The 26,842-nt window shown below is 51.3% G+C and overlaps 1 protein-coding gene and 1 non-coding gene across 2 annotated transcripts in view; one reads left to right on the top strand and one right to left on the bottom strand.

Moving 5' to 3' along the window:
• The window catches only part of LOC144721347 (calcium/calmodulin-dependent protein kinase type 1D-like), a 60,106-nt gene extending 34,806 nt beyond the window's left edge, over window positions 1–25,300 (top strand). The window contains exons 4-11 of the mRNA XM_078598906.1: window positions 11,244–11,382; window positions 14,115–14,241; window positions 14,842–14,917; window positions 17,628–17,740; window positions 19,038–19,116; window positions 19,463–19,550; window positions 20,594–20,732; window positions 22,314–25,300. Of these exons, the coding sequence (XP_078455032.1) occupies window positions 11,244–11,382; window positions 14,115–14,241; window positions 14,842–14,917; window positions 17,628–17,740; window positions 19,038–19,116; window positions 19,463–19,550; window positions 20,594–20,732; window positions 22,314–22,474 (922 nt within the window). The 3' untranslated portion in view covers window positions 22,475–25,300. The remainder of the gene's footprint in view (window positions 1–11,243; window positions 11,383–14,114; window positions 14,242–14,841; window positions 14,918–17,627; window positions 17,741–19,037; window positions 19,117–19,462; window positions 19,551–20,593; window positions 20,733–22,313) is intronic.
• On the bottom strand, window positions 5,166–5,270 carry LOC144721444 (U6 spliceosomal RNA). Its single transcript, XR_013585909.1, has one exon. It is a non-coding gene; the product is annotated as a U6 spliceosomal RNA (small nuclear RNA).
• Window positions 25,301–26,842: the final 1,542 nt, after the last annotated feature.

Raw genomic sequence — 26,842 nt, 5'->3', positions numbered from 1 at the left:
TCTTGTGTTGATGCGACAACTACTGGCGATGAGCACGTGCCCGCAGGGCAAGGGACAACTTGACATTTTGAAATAGGTCGCCCCAAATGCATTGCTTACGCGCGTGCATTCGATCTCATTTCGCACGTGTAAATATCGCAGGATAAATAATCACAGAGACGCATTATGATTATTTTTTTGCACGCAGTTTATATATATAATCTTGGCAACACACATTGGGGCTGATTTTCACAATATCAACACGAGCCCGCGGTGGCTGGAAATGAACTGACACCTTGGGGACGTCATTTTAATAAAAAATACGTCAGCATTTCTGGCTGCTGCTGCTGCTGTCTGAGGTCGGTGTGAAATCCGTGTTCGAATTATATATATATTGTTCGCTCTCCCTGTTGCTATGTCAAATCAGCGCCTCCTCTCGTAGAAAGGAAATTATTTTGTTGAGAATTCCGCCGCCAAAATTGCCTTCAGCTTGGCGTATTCATGGCGCGAATGAAGGCCAAGGCTAGGTGAGTGCATGCATGACATGCTGAGGGGGGCCCATTGAGGCATTCGGCCTCTCACCCAGTGCAGTCCTGGTAAGTAAAACAACAACCATGCTGAGCAAAGTGTTAAAGGTGCAGGCCTGCAAGTGCAGCTCGCATCCCTGCTGGCTGAAGAGCCTCTTGTTGCGGGAGCGCTGGAGAGCCTGTATAGGTAGGTATTTTGCCTACTCTTCCACTCTGACCAGACGTCGTGTACAAGGGGGGGGGAGTGTACCCACACTTTGACCCACCACACGATCGACTTGCCGATCTTTTTATACAGAGGCGGCGGGCAAGGCGTGGGGGGAGGAGCGATTTGAGAAACTTGCGCCGTGGTGTTCAAAATCCCGAATGGAGATGGAATCTAACCGCTGACCTCTGGGGTTGCAAGCCCGGTGTGCGGCCCATTGCACTACCACGGTAGCATTGCAAAGATAAAGATCCCCCATATAGCTTTAACAGACTGTTGGGGCACGTGCTGTTAGTGAGCACCTATGAAGGTCAAAAAGATAAAGACAAAGATCCCCAGTATAGCCTGACAGAATGTTGGGGCAAGTGCTGTTAGCGAGCACCTATGAAGGCCAACACGGCACACGAGGGGGTGGGTGGCCAGCACCACGCCCGACCGCCTTTGTCTCCCTAGTGGTGATGTTTACACACCGCACCAGGTACTAATTTGAGGCTGAATCGACCTAGGGGAGGCCCAGGACCGGTTCAGATAATCGTCACTGGTGTTGGCCGTGAGCGGGAATCGAACCCGGGTCGCTAGGTTCATAGCGCAGCGCGCTAATCGCTACACCACCGCTCCCCCCACACACACAGTCAGACACACACAGCCACATTGATAGTGCGCGCGTTAACAAACCCGGATAAACAAACCACCGCAAGTGGACGGCGAATTCCAGACCGGCGTTGACGCAGGAGCGGAGCGAGGTGAAGAGTCGTGGCACGCGTTCTCGAGCCCGCACGACATCCCGCGGACGCGTAAACAGCAGCGCACGCGTCACCCCGGCGTAGTCGCCCTCGTCCTTACCGCCTCCCCTCCCCGCCGCGCCTCCGATTGGCCACGGTTTGCTACGTACGGTGCGAAAGAAGTTCAACGTACAGAATCAGCATATTTGTTTATACAGGAGGAATCCGATAAGCTATGAAGCTTTTTTTCACAGATGCCCAGTAGTTTCACAGATGTCAGTAGTTTAACAGACATCCAGTAGTTTAAGTGATGTCCTGTAGTTTATCAGAAATCCAGTATTTTAAGTGATGTCCTGTAGTTTAACAGACCGGTAGTGGATTCAGGGGCACCAGGGCCCACGGGCCGGAGTGGCTCAGCCACCACCCCAGCTATGGTGTGGAGGGGGGTGAGAATTGGACATGGGGAGTCCCGTTTTATTATAAACTAAACTAATATTAAAAAAAAAAGATTACCAGGTAAGGCCCCACCGAGCTATATCGCTCTTTTTCAGATGAATTAAAACCTGGTTTCATGAATACGAAACTCTGATCCAAGGCTCAGGCTGCTTCCTCGTCGGTGCTGCTATCGTACTCGGGGGGGGGGGGGGGGCGTCGGGCACGGGGTAGTCGTAGAATGCGGCGGGCAGGTTGGTCTTGATGAACACGAGGAGCTTCTCCTCCACAATCGTGGGCGCCAGTGAGTTCCTTGGCTTGGAATGGATGAAGCCCATCGTTGAGAAGTGCGGTTCTGCAATTAGAACCAATTAAACCGGATTTCTCCCAATCTCAGATGATCGGGTTTAATATAAGAAACAATTAAACCCGATTGTAAAAACCCGACTGTGCCACTCTACTCCCCTCCCTCCACGCACCCTCCTGCCTCTCCCTCTCATCTCACTCTACTCCCCTCCACGCACTCTCTTCCCTCTCATCTCACTCTACTCCCCTCCACGCACTCTCTTACCTCTCATCTCACTCTACTCCCCTCCACGCACTCTCCTGCCTCTCCCCTCTCATCTCACTCTACTCCCCTTCACGCACTCTCCTGCCTCTCCCTCTCATCTCACTCTACTCCCCTCCACGCACTCTCCTGCCTCTCCCTCTCATCTCACTCCACTCCCCTCCACGCACTCTCCTGCCTCTCCCCTCTCATCTCACTCCACTCCCCTCCACGCACTCTCCTGCCTCTCCCCTCTCATCTCACTCTACCCCCCTCCACGCACTCTCTCACCTCTCCCTCGCATCTCACTGCCTGTAGTCGTGCCTGGACCTCCCCTAGATCGACTCAGTACCTGCTACGGTGCGTAAACATCGCCACGAGGGAGACAAAGGCGGCCTGGCGTGGTGTTGGCCACCCGCCCCCTCGTGTGCCGTTCCGACCTTCCTCTGTGCTCGCTAACAGCACTTGCCCCAGCAGCCTGTGCAGGCTACACAGGGGCTCATTGCCTCTGTCTCGGTGTTCACGAGTGACGCGATGTGACATTGTGACGCTCGGGTACACGGTGATGCTGCCATCCCGTTGACCTGGGTTCCACTGCTGGCCGTGGCGCGCTCTCCCGTGCGGCATCGTGGAATCCGCGTTTGCCTTTGGCTTCCCTTTATGTCCACTCAACCTTAAATGATTACCAGGAGTGCCTCGTGCACGTGTGTGCGTGTGTGTGAACATCGGCAACGGGGAGACAAAGGCGATCGGGCGCGGCTGCTCGCGACCCCTTCCCCGCGTGCGTGCCGCGTCAGACTTAATACCCTAAGTGCACTCCGTCAGCGATTGCTTTCCCCAAATTGCATCGTGAGTCGCATTGTTTCGAGGGCCTCTTGGATGCCAGCGGCGTTCGTCCCCTTCAGTGTAAACAACGCGCAGCCGCCGAGCTTCGTCAGTATCGAGGCGCGTTTCAATCGACCCCCCCCCCCTCTAAACGAGACATTCCATCTCGAGGCGTTTTCCAGGTGAGATGTTTGAACGTCAAAGTGTCCGTACACTCACCTCCACCAGGTGTGTCACGTGAACAGAACGTGGCAATGCCATGCTGCTGACGCGTCGCCGGGGGTGTGCGTGCGTGTGTGTTTGCATGTGTGTGTGTAGTGGGGAGCGGTAGTGTAGCGGTTAGCGCGCTGCGCTATGAACCTGGCGACCCGGGTTCAATTCACGCTCACGGCTAACACCAGTGACGATTATCTGAACCGGTCCTGGGCCTCTCCTAGGTCGACTCATCCTTAAATGAGTACCTGGTGCGGTGTGTAAACATCGCCACTGGGGAGACAAAGGCGGTCGGGCGTGGTGCTGGCCACCCACCCCCTCGTGTACCGTCCCGGCCTTCATAGGTGCTCGCTAACAGCACTTGCCCCTACAGTCTGTTAAGGTTATACGGGGGATCTTTGTCTTTACCTTTGTGTGTGTGTGTGCGTGCGTGCGTGTGTGCGTGCGTGCGTGTGGGGGAGCGGTGGTGTAGTGGTTAGCGCTGCGCTGCGAACCTGGCGACCCGGATTCGATTCCCGCTCACGGCCAACACCGGTGACGATTATCTAAACCGGTCTTGGGCCTACCCTAGGTCGACTCAGCCTCAAATGGGTACCTGGTGGGGTTGTGTAAACATCGCACTAGGGAGACACAAAGGCGACCGGGCGTGGTGCTGACCACCCACCCCCTCGTGTGCCATGTCGGCCTTCATAGGTGTTCGCTAACAGCACTTGCCCCAGCAGTCTGCTAAGGTTGTACGGGGGCTATTTGTCTGTGCCTTTGTTGAAGAGCAAACCCACAACTTATTTACAATTGGGTGCGACGTTTGTCGCTGCCGATTGCAACTCGAAACATCGTCATCATCCTCAGGCGTTTTGCCAGAGGCACGTCCCCGTGTCTTCAATAGGGCGAGGTGGTGTCATCACTGTTCACCTTCAAGTGAAAAGGAACCAGGATGGGTTAATGTAATAACATGTTCATATGACATTATCCTTACAGCAGGTGAGGTTTAGAATTGAGGAAAAGCGACATTTAAAAAAAGGGGAATTGGAGGTGTGGACCGCCACTACTCAACACGCTGCCGCCACGACCCTCACCGGGACAAGCGGATTGAGTAACGAACAGATGAGCGTCGACTTTGGAGGCAACTTGTGTGTCTGTGGACGTCGGTGTCCACGGGGCTAATCGGGTATTCTTTTCTCTCCCATCGAGGCAAAATAATCATAATAATATTTAAAAAAAGATTCCGTCTTTAAAAGTGTACATTTCTATTCATCATATACGCTCCGTACGTCTCTGTGCGAGGAGCGGTTAAATATGCATGGTGTTGTCGTTACGGGGGACTGCTGCTGCTGCTGCAGTAAGCGGGCTTACATTTCAGTGCCCGTACAGTGGTCCGCAAACGTGAGCTATTCTAAACCCCTCTCCCCTTTCTCTCCCCTCTCTTCTCTATCCTCTTCACCCCCTCTCTCTCTCTCCTCCCTCCTCTTTACCCTCTTCACCCTCTCTCTCTCTCTCCTCCCTCCTCTCTCTTCCCTCTCTTCCCTCTATTCTCTACCTTCTTCACCCTCTCTCTCTCTTTTTTACGATCAGAGAAAACAGGAAGATGCTCGGTGTAGTCGGCACTTTGTTTCGTTCATCATTTCGGTTTTTTTATGCTTTCCTTTATGTCCCCCCCCCCCCTCTCGCTCGCTCACTCTCGCTCACTCTTCCATCTTCACCCTCTTTCTCTCCTCTCTCGTCCCTCTCCTCTCTCGAATTTGCGTGTCATCCTTGCGCAGGGGCCATGCTAATCTTCTCTGTATCGTTCCAATTTTAGTATATGTACTGCTCCCCTCCACTCTCTCTCTCTCTCCTGTACTCCGCTTTCTGTCATCTACTGACCTCTCCACTCCTCAACTCTACGTTGTGTCCCCTCCTGGTTCACTCTCCTGCCTCTCCTCTCATCCTCTCTCCACTCATCCCCTTTGCTGCCTCTACTGTCTTCTCTTCTCTTCCACGCTACTGTTTGTGTCCCCCCCTCTCTCCGCGCTTCTTTACTCTCTCCACTACTTTTAGTGGCGTCGCGCGGTTGACTTGGGGGCCCCCTGGTGCAAACAAAGACCACAGCGCACAGCCTGCTCCCCACCCCTCTCCTCCCCTTCACTCGCTCTCGGTCGCCTGCTGCCTCGAGCCCCGAGACCTTCCGTCTTGTAGGGGCTCCCTGCACAGTGGTGAGACTCCCCGTCTTGAAGGGGCTCCCTGCACAGTGGTGAGACTCCCCGTCTTGTAGGGGCTCCCTGCACAGTGGTGAGACTCCCCGTCTTGAAGGGGGCTCCCTGCACAGTGGTGAGACTCCCCGTCTTGTAGGGGGCTCCCTGCACAGTGGTGAGACTCCCCGTCTTGTAGGGAATTCCCTGCACAGTGGTGAGACTCCCCGTCTTGTAGGGGCTCCCTGCGCAGTGGTGAGACTCCCCGTCTTGTAGGGGCTCCCTGCACAGTGGTGAGACTCCCCGTCTTATAGGGAATTCCCTGCACAGTGGTGAGACTCCCCGTCTTGTAGGGGGCTCCCTGCGCAGTGGTGAGACTCCCCGTCTTGTAGGGGCTCCCTGCACAGTGGTGAGACTCCCCGTCTTGTAGGGAGCTCCCTGCACAGTGGTGAGACTCCCCGTCTTGTAGGGGCTCCCTGCACAGTGGTGAGACTCCCCGTCTTGTAGGGGCTCCCTGCACAGTGGTGAGACTCCCCGTCTTGTAGGGGCTCCCTGCACAGTGGTGAGACTCCCCGTCTTGAAGGGGGCTCCCTGCACAGTGGTGAGACTCCCCGTCTTGTAGGGGCTCCCTGCACAGTGGTGAGACTCCCCGTCTTGTAGGGGCTCCCTGCACAGTGGTGAGACTCCCCGTCTTGTAGGGGGCTCCCTGCACAGTGGTGAGACTCCCCGTCTTGTAGGGGCTCCCTGCACAGTGGTGAGACTCCCCGTCTTGAAGGGGGCTCCCTGCACAGTGGTGAGACTCCCCGTCTTGTAGGGGCTCCCTGCACAGTGGTGAGACTTCCCGTCTTGTAGGGGGCTCCCTGCGCGGTTCGACTCCCTCCCTCTCTCTCTCTCTCCCCGGCTGGCGTGAGGCGGGTGACCATTCGCAGGTAGATTCTCAGGCACATTCTTCGGCCGTGGCAAAGCTGCAACGCGATGGATTTGCTCGTGCGCGAAGGGGCGAAAGGAAGTCTCAACACCGCTAAGGGTCTCTCACGGGCGGAGAGCTTCGGCTTCTTGGCTCAAGCTACACGACAACCCCCCCCCCCCCTACAACGCCCCACACGCTAAACGAATGGTCAGCCTATTGGGCCAAACAAATATCGCCAACGCTGAAAAACTGGCGGCAAACGACTCAATTGGGATGACACAGCATTGAGCTTGTGCATCGTGGAGGACCTCAACGGGGCTTTAGACCGAGCCATACAATCATCGTGTGCCGTGCTCTGCCCACTGATGGCCGTGTCGTCATCGTTATCATCGTCATCGTCGTGTGACCGATACTGGATGGACACGTGACTGTGGTGGCAGAACACGAGAAGAAGTCGTGACCGCAGACCAAGGTTGACCCCCGACTGCGAAATTCTGGAAAATCGCCTGATGAAGCTGCCTGTTGCAATCACCAGCGGAACGTCGAATTTAAATTGTCAACATTGTGGGTTTACTCTCCAGCACACCGATGTGCTGTACTAGTAACTAATTGGCTGTGTCGGGTGGTGGTGGGTTAACGACACATTTATATTGACGAGATCTAACCCCAATTAAACAAACCTTGATCATACCAAAGCTTGGCAAGACCCTCCTGAAAATAAAACCCTTGAGACTCCGTGAGACTTAATCTATGAATAATGTTTTATTATTAATATCAATAATCATTATGACCGGCTCACCCTGCAATGGGCCAAATCTCACCGGGGCTCAGGCAGCCGGCTGCGTTGAGAATGGAATGGTGACGAGGGCGTGGAGATAACAGCTGTTGGGCGTTGAGGTGGCCAGGAAATGGGACAGAAAATGGGTTCATGAACCCATCTGTGCGGACCTTTTGAGTTTTCATCCGCTGTGTGTGTCCTGGTTTTCTCCTCGCATTAAAACTCTCATTAAGAGTTAATTAGTCAAAACAACCCCGCGATGAAAAATTAAGTCGGCTTTCAAATATAACGCGAAGGTGCGAATTTACAAGACACACAACGCGCTCAAAATATTCATCATTAAACGCCGCCTTTAATAGCAGATGAATGTTAACGGTAGCGGGCTGACATTTCAGGCGATGACCCTTTTCCAGAACGCAGTACAGTACAATCAAAAGCACTCATCACACGAGCCGACAGCGGCGCCTTTGTACAAGCGCTGCGCCTCGTCAACTCCGTGCCGTGTCGGTCACGGGGGCCTGATCGACCATACTTCGCCACTCTGGTCAGCGGTGGTTCGGTTGGTGAAGGCAGGTGGGGAGGTGTCCGGACCCAGCTCAGAGATATCCCTCGGCAGCTGATGCCACCCACGGGCTGGGGGTCGAACGGCTGTAGCTGGGCTCACAGCGGCGCAGTGTGCAAGATTTCTTCTGACCGACGCTCCAATGTCGTAGTTTAATTCACCCCAACAATGAAGCAGACAATACCACCGCCCCTCCTCTTCTCATATCTGTCTCTCCGCATGTGTATATTGTTCAGACGCTTATCTGTCGGTCACACGGCCTTCTGGGAGAGTCCATAACTCCAGTAGCGCGGGGTTTAACTTACAGGGGTCAGGAGCGTGCGACTCTTTGAGTGACTGGCTTCGTGACGTTGTCGTCACCGTCTCGTACTCCCATACACTGTGCCTCTTCAAATATAGATTATTATTTTTATTTTACCAAATAATAAAAAAAAATGTTCTTGTTATTTTGGTGGGCCGAGCCCTGGTTTAACGCAAGCGAACCTGTGGACGGGTTTCGACCGTCCGGTGACTCATCAGCAGAGTCGAATTTGTTTCTGTTCGTGGTGAGTCGGTGTGTTTGAGTAGGGGGGGAGGGCGCGGGAGGTGTTAGTGCCGCTGGGCCTGCCACGCGGCGCAGTGAGCCGATCGAAATGAAAATGAACAACAGAGGAGAGAGAGAGAAGAGGCATGGGGCAGTGGAAAACTGTGAACGGGGAGGTGAGAGGTTTGGAGGTAAACAAAGCAGCGACGGAGAACATCTGTCCGCACTCCAGCGTGCGTGCATCGAGCGGCGTGCAGCCGCTGGAAAGGGGCCACAGACGGCGCACGAAGGCACGCAGAGGCGCCTCTTACACTCACAAACAACAACAACAACACAAATAACACGCAAACCGTGACACGCGTACGAACTCCCAAAATATAAATTGTCGGGGGAGGGGAGGTGAATTGTCTCTTCGACAGATGTGACGCAGCCCTTGGGAAAATATCGAGATGAATTCGTTACGCGGACGTCGTTTTAACGAAAAAAATTTAATGGGAAGGCTAATGGTGTATATTGTTAATTATAATAATAATAATAATTGCGTTCTAATGACGTTAGTGTCGCTAATGGATTCGCGGAATGGGCCGCGGGGCACGCCGGGTTCACGCCGAGTCCCCAATTCAACCGCCTCGCTGACGAGGCGACGCGTCCACTCACAACCAGCACGGCCACGGGTAACCTCGACAACGGCCACGGGTAACCTCGACAACGGCCACGGGTAACCTCGACAACGGCCACGGGTAACCTCGACAACGGCCACGGGTAACCTCGACAACGGCCACGGGTAACCTCGACAACGGCCACGGGTAACCTCGACAACGGCCACGGGTAACCTCGACAACGGCCACGGGTAACCTCGACAACGGCCACGGGTAACCTCGACAACGGCCACGGGTAACCTCGACAACGGCCACGGGTAACCTCGCGGCCACCGTGGCCTCCAGTGACATTCTCAATCCACTGCTAGATGGAAGCCCCACTCCCCCCCCCATAGCGTATTGCCGTCTCTGTGGTCTTCTTCTTGTTGTTTTGTTTTACCAAACACCCATCATCATCTTCATCATAATTCACTGGCACTGTCTTCATCAATGTCAATCATTGATTCCCCTCCGCCCCCTTGTTGAGGACTCGGTCTCGCAGACTAAGCGTTGCAATTCGTGAAGCCACGTGCTGTGTGTGCAACCCCCCCCCACCCCCCTTCAAGACGTCAGGCATGGGTTGGACACGGCCCGTGGCTTCACGAGGTGGCCAACCACTTGAAATAAAACAATAAAATATATAACAGAATGCTTTTAATCTTGATTTGAAGCTTTCGTGACTGCAGGAATCCACAGTCAAGGGAGCAGACATCGTGCTGCTCGCAGCAGACATCGCAGCTATCGCGATTGTCACCTGAAGACGAACGCTGCTTGTGTTGCGTTCGAAACGTCGTGATTTATTTTATTTTATTTCTACCTACGTGACTTTATCGAAAGAACCAAAGAGTACAGAATGATTTTGTGAAGGACTTTCAATATAGCGGCGAGGAAGACCACATTGAGTACGTGGAGGGAAAGTCACAAACACCTCCTCCCGTAACTACCAATGTCTGAATTCCGATTTAAAGCTTCTTTCGTGACTGCAGGGATTCATCTTCTTGGTTCTTTCGGTAAAGTCACGTAGAAGGGAAATAATAAAATAATAAAAATAAAACATAATCAAACACAATTCTCACGACGTTTCGGCCACAACGCAAGCAGTCGTCCTCAGGTGAAGAACAGGTCTGTCGGAAAGACAGCGTCTGACTTTACCGAAAGAACCAGGAATATCAATGTCTGAGTTCATTCGCCACAGGAGCATCTGAGTGACAAGCTCAGAGACATTCCTAAGCCTTAGCCCGATCTTAAATAGCTGAGCCCAGAACGGCAATGACTGCCCCCCCCCCCGCCTTCGTCAAAAAGACCCCCCCCCTCCTCCCCTCCCCCCACCCGCTCTGAAGAGCCCCGTGGTGTGCCCGCTACCGTTGATGTGCCTGGAACTACGTTGCCGTGGAACGTGAGAATGTTGCAATGTACGATAGGTGGGAGGATGCAGAACAAAAATATATTTTATATATATATACGTTTTTATTTATGTAATATGTATAAAAACATATATTTTTATATATGCAAAAAAAGATGAATAATTTTACATTTCTTATAAATATTTTCTCATTTACTTCTATAATGAGCCAGGAATGTCTGTGTGTCCCGCGCGTGACGTCACTCCACGTCGGCCAGCCCCCCTCGTTAATACTCATGAACAGGTGACGTCCTCCACATGGACTCCCCCCCTCATTAATATTAATTAGCGGGTGACGTCACTCCACATGGGGAGGGGGCGAGGCGCCTCCTCCCCCCTCCTCAGCGTCAACTTACAACCCTCACTACAAAGGCAGAACCCTCACGTCTATTGAGACATAGAAGTAAAAAGAACGTCCTGATGAACAAGGGATTATAACCTTTAAATGAAATAAGTCTGTGTCACCGCGGCCTTACAAATTGCTCACAAATTGATGCATTGAATATCACGTCGTGGACTGCTTATACCTTGCAAGTTTCAGATTTACTGCAATACACCCGTCCTTGGACGGGTAGAAGGCTAGTAAAAAATTATTTTAGAAATATGTATTAAATATGTGTATAGAACTATTTTTAAAAAAATGTATAAAACATATTTATATATATATATAAATATTTCTACAAATATTTCTACAAATATTTTTTATACAAAATAAAAAAATATATTTTTAAAATCTATAAAAAAACACGCAAAAGCAAGGCACGAGGGAGACGCGAAGTGACCCCCTTGGCTCGCCGTGCCACCGGGCGCAGGGTGTCTGGCGGGGAGCTCTTCGATCGCATCGTGGAGAAGGGCTTCTACACGGAGCGCGACGCCAGCCGCCTCATCCGCCAGATCTTGGACGCCGTCGGCTACCTGCACCGCATGGGCATCGTCCATCGCGACCTCAAGGTTCGCCACTCGCCGCGACGCGGAGACGACGCTGTCACACAGAGACCCATAGACTCACACAGAGACCCACAGACTCACCACACAGAGACCCATAGACTCACCACACAGAGACCCATAGACTCACACAGTGAACCACAGACTCACCACACAGAGACCCATAGACTCACACAGAGACCCACAGACTCACCACACAGAGACCCATAGACTCACACAGAGACCCACAGACTCACCACACAGAGACCCATAGACTCACCACACAGAGACCCATAGACTCACCACACAGAGACCCACAGACTCACCACACAGAGACCCACAGACTCACCACACAGAGACCCATAGACTCATCACACAGAGACCCATAGACTCACCACACAGAGACCCATAGACTCACCACACAGAGACCCACAGACTCACCACACAGAGACCCACAGACTCACCACACAGAGACCCATAGACTCACCACACAGAGACCCATAGACTCACCACACAGAGACCCACAGACTCACCACACAGAGACCCACAGACTCACCACACAGAGACCCATAGACTCACCACACAGAGACCCATAGACTCACCACACAGAGACCCACAGACTCACCACACAGAGACCCATAGACTCACCACACAGAGACCCACAGACTCACCACACAGAGACCCACAGACTCACCACACAGAGACCCACAGACTCACCACACAGAGACCCACAGACTCACCACACAGAGACCCATAGACTCACCACACAGAGACCCACAGACTCACCACACAGAGACCCACAGACTCACCACACAGAGACCCACAGACTCATCACACAGAGACCCACAGACTCACCACACAGAGACCCACAGACTCACCACACAGAGACCCACAGACTCACCACACAGAGACCCACAGACTCACCACACAGAGACCCACAGACTCACCACACAGAGACCCACAGACTCACCACACAGAGACCCATAGACTCACCACACAGAGACCCACAGACTCACCACACAGAGACCCACAGACTCACCACACAGAGACCCACAGACTCATCACACAGAGACCCACAGACTCACCACACAGAGACCCACAGACTCACCACACAGAGACCCACAGACTCTCCACACAGAGACCCATAGACTCACCACACAGAGACCCACAGACTCACCACACAGAGACCCACAGACTCACCACACAGAGACCCATAGACTCACACAGACCCATCATTTGTTGTCCTTCCCCCGCACCTGCGATGAGCACGATTGTGCTACGTACGGTGCGAAGAAAGTTCAACATACGTACATGCATACGTCCGAGTTCACCGCCAGTTTTACCGCACGCTGGGGGGCTGAGGCGACCGGAACGGTTCAAAGGTCAGAGGGGTGGGCCGTCACCACTGAGATCCTGCGTTTGGATTCTGGCTGTAGCCGCCCATTGATTAAATTGTACATATGGTGAACTTCTTTCGTACCGTACGTAGCCAACTGCGCTAATCGGAGGTGCGGGGAAAGGACAACAACCCAAGTGCAAACAGCAGTTCTTAAGAAATTAGTTTTCAACCTAGATGATGGTTTAAAAGTGCCAAGCTCCAACGGCTTCCTAATATCGGAAGGAAGAACGTTCCAGACGGCCGCGTGGCGAGTGGCCGACGCGACGACTCCGGTCCAACCTGGATTCGCGATTCCCCAGCCACGACCAACGGCGACAATCAGTGGCGACGACTGTACATCTAAACTCGTCCTGGATCTTCTCTAGGTCTGCTCAGCCTCAGACGAGTACCTGGCGCGGCGTGCAAACGTCAGCCCCGGAGAGACGAAGGCGGCCCGCTCGAGCGCCTCGTCTGCCGCGCCGGCCTTAAAGAGCGCTCGCCGAACAGCACTTGCCCCGACAGTCCGTGCGGGCTACACGGGGGGTCTTTGTCTATGCGCGCGCTTATCTTCGGCTAAATCAGTGAAGCGGCAGTGCAGTTGACGTGACGCCCGATAAGGACCGCGTTGGCCACGGTATCGCGGTGCAGGCTCACCGAGTAATTGAGCGCGGCTGTCGTTAGCGTCGTCTCCGAGTCAAACATTACGACGAATGCCTCTCTTGTCGCGACAGAGAGGGGGAGAGAGAGGGAGAGAGATCCAGGGATTGAGAGAAGCGCTAGCTACAATCGGGACCTCGCAGCTTGCCGCACGATGATTGTAACGGAATAAGGGATGCTGCCCCACACGTGACGTCAGCGTTTGCTTCGGTCACCAGGAAGTCATTTATAATGAACGTGATGATGATGATGATGATAGAATAACGATGGCTGCAATTGAAATATGATTGGAATGATTGTGCGAAGTTTAGTAACGGTGGTATTCGTGATGATGTTGATGATGGCAGTGATAATGATCTTGACAGTAACGATGAGAACGATAGGAATAATAATCGTTTTGGCAGTCATTACTATAATAAGAATATGACACCGATGATGATCTCATCGATGATGATGATGGCAGTGATAATGATAATGGCAGTAATGATGAAAATGATCATAGCAACAATAATCATATTGGCAGTCATGATGACTACGATAAGAATAATGCCGCTGATGATGATGTCATTGATGATGATAGCAATGCTGTACTAATTAAATTAGCAGTCTTGGTTGTAGTGACAAGAGTAATAACAAACGATATTGACCACGCCGACGACGATAATGACAACGACGACGGCGATGATGATGATGACGACCTGTCGTGTCGTGCCTCGTGTCTCAGCCGGAGAACCTGCTCTACTACAGTCCGGACGAGGACTCCAAGATCATGATCAGCGACTTCGGGCTCTCCAAGGTGCAGATGACGGGGGACGTGATGTCTACGGCGTGTGGCACCCCGGGCTACGTGGGTACGCCGCGCAGACAAACCACGCGCGGTGCCAGCACTGCCGCTGTCGAGTGCGCGATCTGTGGATGCTGAACGAGATTGGGGAGAGGGGGGGGGTGCTTTGTCTCTGCACGTGGCATGTATCTGGGGGCGGGGGGGTCGTTGTCTTTCGTAGGTGCTCGCTAACAACACTTGTCCCCGAAGGTCTGTTGAGACTATACGGGGGATTTTCGTCTTTGTGCCGTGCCGGCTTTCATCGGTGCTCGCTAACAGCACTTGTCCCCAAAGTATGTAAGGGCTATACGGGGGATCTTTGTCTTTGTATGTAAATGTTCTTGTGTGGGGAAGTGGCAGCACACCACGAAACCAGCCACGCGAGTTCCATTTCCACTGACGGGCACCAACACCAGTGACGGTTATCTGAACCCGATCCTGGGCCTGCCCTAGGTCGACTCAGCCCCAAATGAGTAGCTGGTGCAACGTGCACACATCGCCACGTGGTCCCCTCGTGTGCTGTGCCGTCCTGCGTAGGTGCTCGCTACACTAACAGCACTTGCCCCGACAGTCGGTTGAAGGCTATATGGGGGATATTTGTCTTTTTTCTCTCTCTCGTGAACGTCAGCCCCGGAGATCCTGGCACAGCTTCCGTACGGCAAAGAAGTCGACTGCTGGTCCATTGGTGTCATCGCCTACGTGCTGTGAGTGTCTCCCCCCCTCCCCCCCGGGCAGCCCCTCTCCCCACCAGCACAATCAGCTCAAGGCAGTCGTCAATAAGACCGTGGCCATCAAGTCAATATTAATATATAGCCGGTGACGATTCGGGCGATGACCCTGTGGTATGAAGTAGGGCCATTGCCCGAAGCGTCGCAACCTAAAATGCATGTCTTTTCCCCCCTTTTAAAGCCACAGTGTGATTGGCGACTGGGCCGAGTTTGGTTTCTCTTCTTCTTTTCTACTGGGTCATGGTCGGTCACGAGAGTTATCGCGAGGTGCCATGGACACAGCTGATGCCTGCCTCTCCCTCGTGGCACGTGATGACCGTGCAGGCGATACTCGCCGTGGCGCCGTGCGGCTCCCGGTGTATTTTCGGGCCGGTGCCACGTGGCGTCCTGCACGGCGTTCGGCGTCGTTCCGATGCCACGTGCCCAAGAGCTTTTTCGGGAACCGAACGGAGGAGTTTTTTGTTGTTGTTGTTTAATGTTCAGTTCCTGAAGAAGCCCCCAGCACGTGGAAGTGAACGTGGGACATTGTGCCGAAGAGCGGGCGAATTGTTATTATATTCCTACATAATGTAAAACTAAGAAAAACTATTTTTTTTTTACCAGGGAAGGCCTACTGAGCTATGTAGCTCTTTTTTAGAAGCGGCTTGGCCACAAGTTATAGCTCAACGAAGTGGCTTATCATCTGCAACTTTACACCAGCCGAATATTCTAAACGCGTGTTTCTAAATGTGGAGGGAAAACCCGGAGAACCCAAATAAAAATCTTCACGACCACGGGGAGAAATACACGCAAACTCCAAATATACAGCAGGTGTCAGGGTTGGGATCGAACCCACGACCTCCTGTATACCAGGCGAGGTAGTTAACATCTCGCCACCGCGGCCAGATGTAAGCAATGTCAACCGGTGCTCGACGGCTGCATGTGAGGATGGAGGATTTGTATTATTTGTAAGTGTTTTTACTTATTTACTTACTTTGAGAATTATTTAGTTGCATTATTGAACCAGGGGAAACTCCCCGAGGGGCCAAACATCTCGTTCGGAATCAGCAGAGGAAGCAGCAGTGGCAGCTGCTGAGAAACCAGACGCAACAGCGACAGCAACCCTAACCAACATCGCGAATAAAGAAACCGCAAACGGAATGATGCAAGAAGCGAACACACTAAAATCACTGGAGATGAGACGCCGTTTGTCAGAATTGATCCGGACAGTGAAATGCGCCTTTCCACACCGCGGGATATCAGATACTGCGGAGTTCGCTTTTCTTAATCCGTTTGTTAAGCGATTTCCCCTTTTATCTTGCAATTCCTAAGTATCTTCCACGCATTGCTTGTAGTCTGTGATCACAGGCGAAAGTGTCTTGACGTGCGCTGCGATAGCTGGTGCCGAACCTACACGGCTGGACTTTGGGAGCTGCCACGTACACATCAAAGCCGCTTATCTCGCGCTGGGAACAGCTATTGCCTGGCGACGCTCTCCCGTCGTCGCATTGCAATGCGATTCTTATTTCAGAGTAAATCTCCCCATCTGCTGGGTTTTGCCAATGATACGGCCGATATGAAATCCAAAGTCCGAATGGTGATCCGGCAATTCGTCAGGGCGCTGTCAACACGCTCCGAATAATCCGTCCGCGAGGGTGATGTGTGTTGTCTGTGAGTCTGTGTCTGTGAGTCTATGTCTGTGAGTCTGTCTGTGAGTCTGTGAGTCTGTGTGTTGTCTGTGAGTCTGTGTGTTGTCTGTGAGTCTGTGAGTCTGTGTCTGTGAGTCTGTGAGTCTGTGTGTTGTCTGTGAGTCTGTGAGTCTGTGTCTGTGAGTCTGTGAGTCTGTGTCTGTGAGTCTGTGTCTTGTCTGTGAGTCTGTGTCTGTGAGTCTGTGTCTGTGAGTCTGTGTCTTGTCTGTGAGTCTGTGTCTGTGAGTCTGTGTCTGTGAGTCTGTGTCTTGTCTGTGAGTCTGTGTCTGTGAGTCTGTGTCTGTGAGTCTGTGTCTGTGAGTCTGTGTGTTGTCTGTGAGTCTGTGTCTGTGAGTCTGTGTGTTGTCTGTGAGTCTGTGTCTGTGAGTCTGTGTCTGTGAGTCTGTGTCTTGTCTGTGAGTCTGTGTCTGTGAGTCTGTGTCTGTGAGTCTGTGTCTGTGAGTCTGTGTCTTGTCTGTGAGTCTGTGTCTTGTCTGTGAGTCCACATAGTCTTACCTTAGCACCAAACACCATCTCCATAAAGCTGTTATTACATGGAAAACAAAAGAGTCTATAAAGTGATTTCCTGTTCAAGTGAGAATTAAGGTACTCTTAGGTTTTTTCGGTGAAGTCACGTAGGTAAAAAATAAAAATTAATAATAGAAATAATAATATAAATAAAATAATAAATCACGACGTTTCGGAGGCAACACAAGCCTCCGTCATCTGATGTTTTTTTTATCTGATGACGGAGGCTTGTGTTGCTTCCGAAACGTCGTGATTTAATTTAGTTGTTTTCAGTTATTATTATTTTTTTACCTACGTGACTTTACCGAAAGAACCTAAGAGTATGAACCCTTGCAGTCACGAAAGCTTCACATCTACTCTAAACTCAACAAAGTGCGAGCCGCCCGCTTAGCCACGTGGCCGAGCGGGACCGCGTTCCGTGTTCAACCCAGGCTCAGGTGGTTAAGGGATCGCCTGACGGTGGTGGGGGTGCTGGCTGTGTGAGCCCGCAGGCTGTGCGGGTACCCCCCCTTCTACGACGAGAACGACGCCAAACTCTTCGAGCAGATCCTGAAAGCCGAGTACGAGTTCGACTCCCCCTACTGGGACGACATCTCCGACTCCGGTGAGCGCGTTCTGATGTTCGATGGCGGAAGAGCAGATGATTTATTCACGTTTAATTTTACCAGGTTAAAAGGGTTGCGGGGGAAGGGCGCTCCAAACGATCCCTTGAGAATGCGCCTCCATCGCTGGCTGCTCGGGCTGTGCGCTCGCGATTCGCCGCGCGTTCATCATGAGCAGCGCGCGACGTCGATAATTAATTGGTGACGCCGATGTAAGGGCGAAATAAATACGCAGGTGATAATTTGAGAAATGTAGCACACTGGGAGGAAACACGGATGCCACAGAGAGAGAGAGATGTATTATAAACACACACACGCACGCACGAGTGCGAAGGGATTCATTTATATTTGATCAAGCGGGAGTCCACCAGACGCGTCTCGCTCGTGGGAAGATGTGCGCTTGTGGAGCGCTGCGCTCTGCCAGATGAATAATAAAAATAATAATAACGGCGACGACGGGTTCTATTGCCGTGGCAAGCCCGCTTCGTGTGTGCTGCGTGCGCGCGTATGTTGTGTGTGTGGTGTGTGTGTTGTGTGTGGTTTGTGTGGGGTGTGTGTGTTGTATGTGGTGTGTGTGTGTTGTGTGTGGTGTGTGTGGGGTGTGCTGTGTGTGTGGTGTGTGTGGTGTGTGTGTTGTGTATGGAGCGTGTGTGGTGCGTGTGTTGTGTGTGTTGTGTGTGTTGTGTGTGGTTTGTGTGTGTGTTGTGTGTGGTGTGTGTGTTGTGTGTAAGGAGCGGTGGTGCAGCGGTACAGCGTGCCGCGCTGCGAACCCGGCGAGCCGAGTTCGATTCTGTCTCACGGCCAACACCAATGACGATTATCTGAACCGGTCCTGGGCCTCCCCTAGGTCGACTCAGCCTAAAACGAGTGCCTGGTGCGGTGTGTAAAATCATCTCCACTTGGGAGATAAAGGCGGTCGGGCGTGGTGCTGGCCACTCACCCCTCGTGTGCCGTGCCGGCCTTCATAGGTGCTCGCTAACAGCACTTGCCCCAACAGACTGTGAAGGCTATAAAGGGATCTTTGTCTTTGTGTGTTCCATGTGTGATATGTGTTACATGCGTCGTCATGTATTGCGTGTGCTCTACGTGTCATGTGAGTGTTACACGTGTGACCTCTGTTTGATTGTTACACGGAATCTGCGGTAATTGTGATCTCTTCCTGGGTCTGGGCCTCCCGTAGACCACCTCAGCCTTAAATAATTCCAGTCGGTAGCCTCGCCACCACCAGCTCTCCCCCCCCCCCCCAGCATGGACGCTCGCTGACGACGCTCGCCTCTGCGCTGCTCCGCTCTTTTTCAGCCAAGGACTTCATCCACCACCTCATGGAGAAGGAGCCGTCCAAGCGCTACACGTGCAAGCAGGCGCTGCAGCACCCGTGGTGAGCTCGCGTCTCTCTCTCTCTCCCTCCTCTTATTTTTCCATTGCACAACCGAGCCGTGGCTGGCGCCGTGCCGAGGCAGCTTGGCGGCGGGCTCCACGAGGCGGCCCGGGTTGCTGCTTCCGCGCACGCGACGGACGAGCGGAGACGCGCGTAGATGGTGCTCATGATGACACGTCATTGTCAAGAGCAACTCGAGCACTGCTTGACACACCCCCCACCCACCCACCCACCCACCCCAACTCGAAGTAGATCCAGATAGTCTTTTTTTCATGGCCAGAGTTGCATGGTTTGGTTGTCGCTCGGCTCAGCAAACGGCCGCTGACCGCCGCGCGGCATCTTGCAGGATCGCCGGGGACACCGCCCTCGACAAGAACATCCACGAGTCGGTCAGCGAGCAGATCCGCAAGAACTTCGCCAAGAGCAAGTGGCGAGTGAGTAGCTGTGCTGCAACCCCGCCCCCCTCCCCCCCTACTGTGCAGGCCAGATTCGCTTGAAGGAATTTCATGTAGCTCTGTGATATCCACTTCCGTGGGCCGTTCTCTAACGTGCAGGGTTGCATTCCTCTGCGGGACATCCGAAATGACGTCCTTTGCACAAAAGGAATAAAACGGACAAAAAATATACATTTTACACAATGTCGAAAAGATTATATGGGCCTAGATACCAATGAAGGTTCGCCCGCGAATGCCAGGCCACTGTGGTGGAGGCCGATTGACGTCAGGGAGGTTCAAACGGGCCTCGATCATTGACAAACTGGCATCATCATCGATGTTGGCTCGACAACTTTCCCGCGTGTTTACGGGTTGCACCGAGCTGTTTCTCGGCGCGACGTCTGACGTTTCGCTCCCACGTGCCCGGGAGCCCCTCCAGGGAGCGAATTAAAACGTCGGACATCGTGCCAAACAACACGAGGTAACAACCCGAAAACCGATCGGAGAGCTAAACCGCACGATGGCAAAAAAAAGTGAAATAGGAGCGGAACTCTCTTCTGTCTCCACGTTGCAACAAAAAAACATCGCTAAGTCCATTTGGCGCTTTGGCCCTCCGTTCCAACATTCACAAGCAGCATTCGCTTGAGCAAGCAAGACCCTGGACCCCTTTTGACCTCCTGCGGAGACCTCATCAGCAGAGTCTGGCTTCTTAAACAAATGCTGCTAGATTATATCGGATGTTATCGGGCAGGAGCATTCCGTATGAAATAATAATAATAATAGACATCAGTAAAGTCACGTAGAATGGAAATAATAAAATAATAAAAATAAAACATAATAAAATATTATTGTATCATGTTTTATTGTAATTATTTTATTATTTTATTACTTCCATTCTACGTGACTTTACCGAAATAACCAAGAAGATGAATCCCTGCAGTCACGAAAGCTTTAAATCGAAATATAGACGTCAGCTTTGCCCAGTCTCGACGTCGGCCTGGGGCGCGGCACAGCTGACGCAGCACGCGACCGTTGTTCCGCAGCAAGCGTTCAACGCCACGGTGATCGTGTGCCACATGCGGAGGCTGCACATCGGCTCCAACCAGGACAGCGCGACGCAGCAGTCAAACGCCAGCCCCAGCAATGGGAAACTTCTCACTCCGGCTGCCGTCAGCAAGGACTGTGAGTTGCTCTGTGTGCACCCCTCCCCCCCTTCACTCTCCCCCCCCCCGTGGTCTCTGTCTCTCTATTTGGGGGGCGGTGACACGACCGCGCGGTGGGCGCGTTTGCCGCTTGTTGTAGGAGGTTCGCGTGGTCCGAGGCCCGGTGGCCGCCCTGGTTAATACTGCGGGTGTTTTTAGCAACAAAAAAACATTTGAACGCCGTGGACGTTAAGGATCCAGTGGCGTCGTTTGATAAAGAGAAGGCCCGCGTGTGGTGGCGTCGTTGTCAAAATGTGCATAAAATACATGTTCTTTAAACCGCAAATTATTTAATTGGCTATAAACACTTAGCAACATCGCCCCCTACTGGCTCATCATCTGTTAAAACAGCCTTCATATCACCAAGGTGCCCCTTCCAGTTGTCAAGCAGCGTCTTTATTTTTCTGTTTCTTGGCCTCCTTCCCAAAATGCTCCATCCAGACCTCCCTTCACCAAGCTTTCAACTCTTGAGAATGTGCCCAATCCACATCTGTTGGAATTTTTTCCATTGTTCTTTATTTTCATGTCTCCTCTTGTACCTGCTCTACAACTTCCTCATTGCTCATCCTCTCCACCAAATTGTGTTTCTCCATTCCAAGCAACAAGCCACAGCTCAAGACTCTCCCGTCTTCTTATCTCTTCCGTCCTCAGAGTCTACGTGTCTGCGGCATACACAACTGTACGCCACACTCCGATCCTCAGTCTGACACGTGGGGCTTTCCGTGCATCCCATCCCGATGTGTATCGACTTTTTCCCCACACCTTGCCATTACAATGATCGCGTCCCATCAGTTTCCTTCTTCGTACTTTCCCTTGGTTCCGTCTTTCTGGAGCCCTGCCATCCCCTGACCCCACGTGTAGAGTTTGCCCGGCGGGGTTAATTAGGGTCACCAAGGTGCGTTTTCTGCAGACGCAGCTCAGCATGTTAACGGGAAGGCATCGCCAATAATTAATTGCCTTCCAGTGGTGCGTGTGCCAAATCCTTGGGCTGCCGAGACACTTGCGGATCGGTGCCAGCTGGTTGAATGCCCAATCTGTAGATGCCAATGTGGTTGCACGCCCAATGTGGAGGTGCTAATCTCGCAGGCGCAGGCTTAAGACGAGAGAGGCTCTATCTCTCAACTTACCCTGTGGACCGCTGTAACCCTCTTGCAACCTCAAAGTGATTTGATGAGGTGGGGAAGGGGGCGGGGATTTCGTCAAAGTAGGTCTGACCAGAGGGGAAATATATGTTTTTGTTATATAAACATCAGTCCGGCATGAAAAAAAGAAACAGGTTGATGTCTGTAGTTCACGATGACTGCCGATATGAAAAGTTGCGGATGACTTTTACACAGCTCGGTAGTCTCCTCCACGTGGCACACCTGGCGAGCGAATGTCTCTTGATCAGCGGCGTAGCACGGTGAGATCGAAAACTAATTTCAAATAAGGCTCTCCCGTGTCCCATCACCACCCCTCCCACCATCTCTGTAGCTGGAGCCTGGTTCTCTTCAGCCCAGTCGCTTTGCCTGAACAAATCACTGGTCCATGTCACTGCGTCACGTTATCCCTTTCTTCGCAGGCCCCAGCCCATCTTCTTTGTCCGCGTCTGACGAAATGATCTCGGGAACTCCGTCACCAACCTCTCCGTCCCACGTGCAGCTGCCCTCCGCCATCGCGGTGCCCAGCGCCGCCGCCACCGCCACCACCGCTGCGGCCACGGCCACCGCCGGCCCCGAGTGAGGTCGGCGGTCAAGGGTCAAAGGGTCACCCACGTTGCACTGCGATGACATCATCAGGGTCAAGGGTCACGAGAGCGCTGGTGAAGAAGCATCCTTAGGGTTTATCGTCGTTTAAAAAGCCATGCCATGTGAAAATTAAACGGGTGAAACAAAAAGAATAACCCAAGATAGCTGTAAGGAATAGCACAATTCCAGCCTGCTGTAGTTTTTTGCAAAGAGTGCGAGACGATAATTTTATTTGACAGTGCATGCAAGCTGACTGTAAGTGTTACGGGCAATAAACCCGTGCAAGTGTCCGCTTAGGGGCAGGGCGTTCTCTCGCACATGGCCATCCCATGGCCCTTGTGTCCGGCACGGTGCAGCGCTTGTCCGCACAACGCAGAACGAACCCCGAGGCTCACAGCCGCTAGCGCTGTGCGGCAGCATCAATGTTTACACCGATCTATATCCGCCGGCAGGCTCGCGGTTTTGTCTTCTCAGCCGTTGAGCCAGCCACTTGTGTTTCATATCTTATCATCGCCCCCCTCCCCTCACCCCAGCTAACAGGTGCCAGACCCGATTTACATTGAAGCATGATCAGCAACAGCAGTCATGATCAATTCACTGGTGGATGAAGACCTCCCCAATCCTGGTCCACGTCGCGCCTGCACACGAGTCGATTTAATTGCTCCGTCTCTTCGGAGCTCGTCCTCTCAGCCACGTCCACGTTAAACAACGCAAATTGTTTTGTTTTTACATTTGGGAGTGGCGCTTTGCTATCACCGATTTATTCTACAAATGATTTTGAAGGTTCGTGACCCAGTCCTTTTGCTTGGCCTTATGTAAGCAACGCATGCAAGCGGCGCAGACCGGAGGAGAGCCATCATCAGCAGCAGCAGCAGCAGCGGTGGTCGTTGCTTGCGGGTTCCTCACCCATCCGTGTTTCTCGTGAAAAGCTTTGCCTCTTTTTTTTCTCGATCTGGGAAATGCGTCCGTCTTGATATTAATGATGAAGTCACGTGTAACTTGTGCTGAAATAAGTATTTCGAATCGATGGGTGAAAATGAAAAAGTGCTAACTATATTTATATGTGTATATGGTATACTGCGACAACCGATTTTGTAATGATGCTGGTTGCTCACACTACGTTTGGGATCTTTTTTTTTGTACACGGTACTCAGCTGTTAACAAAAAACATAAAAAGCTTACACTGTGTGAAATTATTGTGTGTTTAGGGCTGTACATTTGCTGTGTGTAGACAAATGCAAGCACGCGCGATGAGTGAATTTAAAACAAGACGGATGGAAGATTGTGCGAACATCCTTCCATTTAAGGTTCAATAATAATAATACACTGCATTGGGAGATAGCTGTAATTTTTGAAATGTCAACGAAAGAAGTTTTGTGATTCGATAGTGACGTGGTGGCAGGGTTTCGCAGTCAGTGTCCTGTTCGTTAGCTCAACTTACTGATTCATATTTGCCCGTAAGTGGGAAGACCACAGAATATTTGTAATTCTCACATCGTCAACTTCCTCCCTGGTTGGCCCGTATGTTATACCAGCATTATCAATATTAAAGTGTGTTCCTTTGTTCAAATGAGCCTTGGGCGTTACTCAGAATTACGAACGATCCTGACCCAGCGGTGAAAACTCCATATTATTATTGTGGAAACCAGTCTCTCCATGAGACATCCAACGATGACTTCCCACCAAGTACGAATCCTGGAGGGGGGAAACATATTTAGCTGTTGCCTGCTGCGATGCTTTTTAAAACAACCCACGCCATTGAGACTCCATCGGTGATATTACCGGGATTGTCTGCAGGCTCATCGATACTCTCGCGTGTGGAGAGATGAAGGCTTCGGCGCATTTTCATTTCCACCGCGCGGCCCACGAGCTCCTTGAGATAGTCGCCCACGTGCCTGGCCCGCCGGCTCGCACGCACGCAGCATCAACCCACCGAATAATCTTGTCGGTTTTCACGCCACCTTACAACGCTCATGTTTCCCTATAGCCTGTTCGGTGTGAGTGTACTAGAAGGAACGCCGTGCTATATTTTTTCGAGATCGTCGTGTAATTTGATGGTGTTTTGGGGGTGGGGGGTGGCTGGACACGCGCGCACCGGCGTGGAGATGATGATGTTGTTGTTGTTTGCGGCCACTTTCCTGCAGTGGTCCGTGTGTGTGCGCGTGTTCGCTGTGGCCCCGGCCACATTCAAGGTGCTTGTGGCATCAATGCCTCCACGAGCCTCCCTCGTATGCTCCACAAACTCATTGCTGTTCCATTAAAAGGAAAAAAAAAATGTTAAACTGTATTATTTCATGAGATCCCTATGACAGCTACGAAGAAGATTCGGAGTGGACCGACGTAAAAAATTTTTTTAGATAATTTGCTAGCATTCATGTGTCCTCCAATCCAAGGTTAGCATAATGAGTCGTTGAAATTCAACTATATTTTGTAACCTTATTATATCATCATTTGTATTCAAATAAAGGAAGACTCCATATCGCGAGGAAGGTGCGGGTTACTAATCTTGTTGCAGAGCTTTGCACGACACCCAGGTTTTAACCGGAGCTGAGGGACGTGTGTGAGAGTGGCTCACTATGCCACCCGATTGATTTTTCTATTTGGAGGTTGGAACTCATAAGTTTGAAGATATTTTTTGTTTGTTTGTTTACACTGTAGGCATGTTACGTTTTCATATTCAAATTTGTATTGCTGTAGACAATATAAAGTTTTAGATAGAGACAGGAGCCTGTTGATTTTATTGACGTGATAAGGGAATTTTTTTGTCTGCCAAAACACTGGTTAGCATTACGTTTTAGCACAATAAAAGTGTTCAATTGAATTTGATGTCTGCATTTGATGTTTTCCGGAAATAAATCCATATTCACAGGGACACGTGCCACACCTTTGCCCAGGCAATAAACATCATCGCAAAACAGCTTCACGCCAGCCACACAATGCCCTCTTCACTCCCGCACCCTGACATCTCAAGAAGACCTCGAGCAGCGCCCAAAACGATTCCATTTGGGAAACGGTAAACGACCACGAACCGGTGGCATGGTGAGCGCACCGTGCTATGGACCCGGGCCACCTGAGTTAAGTTCCCGGCCACGGGTGACATCAGTGGCGAGTGATAGCTGAACCGGATCTTGGCCCCACCTGGACAGAACGGCACTGAACGGAGTGGTGAGGTTTAGTCAAACAACCTCGATAACTAAAACCCTTCTGGGATGCCCTTCATGCAGGCAGTGTATTGACATTGGACTATCACTTGTGGTTTTCAAAAGGGTTTTAATAATGTTTTTTAAACGGTGGTAATTTTATTCAAGTTACTTCTCCTTTTATTGGAAACGGCGATTGATGTGAGAATTTTTTTTTTTATATGTATTTTATTATTTCCCTTCTACGTGACTTCACCGAGAGAACCAAGAACATAAGCCACTTCGTTGAGCTATCATTCGTTGCCAGGACGCTTCTGAAAAAGAAGCTACACAGCTCAGTGGGGCCTTTACCTGGTAAAATACAAAAAAATAGTTTATCCTCTTAGTTTCGTCTTAGGAAGGGGACGTGGGCCGATAGGGGGACGAGGACGATGGTGGACGAGGGAACGGCAGCAAGGAGGGAAACGAAGTCCCAACAGCACCACGGACACCACCCTGGCGAAAACGGAGCTATGATGAGATCCTCTGTGGAACAAGAGCTTTGTAAAATGGGATCTTGTTTTTTCCAGGATCAAACGTATGAAGAAATAAGAATAGATTTGACCCTTTGTGGCAACACAACGGGTGTAAGGATGTTCAAACTCTCATGTCTGCATTAACCACAGTTTCAAAGACAATGCATTATATATTTTCATAGAAACCTTTTGCAACCACACACACTACGTGTGGTGAACATGCAAACACAACATGCTCTAATAGGGTTTTTCCCCTTTTTTCTGGCAACAAAACTGACACCTTTTGCAAGGAATCATGATTACATTAACCACAATACTTGCAGTCAAATGCAAACAAAAACAATACTCTGATAATTTATGCATTTTCTTGGTTCTTTCGGTAAAGTCACGTAGAAGGGAAGTAATAAAATAATAAAAATAAAACATAATAAAATGAAATAATTCTCACGACGTTTCGGCTACAACGCAAGCAGCCGTCTTCAGGTGAAGACGGCTCTTCAGGTGAAGACGGCTGCTTGCGTTGTAGCCGAAACGTCGTGAGAATTATTTCATTTTATTATGTTTTATTTTTATTATTTTATTACTTCCCTTCTACGTGACTTTACCGAAAGAACCAAGAAGATGAATCCCTGCAGTCACGAAAGCTTTAAATCGAAATGTATGCATTGTCTTTGAAACTGATTGGTCCACACCAGAGGCAGCTTTCTT

This window comes from Lampetra planeri, chromosome 11, assembly GCF_965212315.1.
Source record: "Lampetra planeri chromosome 11, kcLamPlan1.2.h2, whole genome shotgun sequence".
Classification (NCBI taxonomy): domain Eukaryota; kingdom Metazoa; phylum Chordata; class Hyperoartia; order Petromyzontiformes; family Petromyzontidae; genus Lampetra; species Lampetra planeri.
This window is presented reverse-complemented; position numbering and strand designations above follow the sequence as displayed.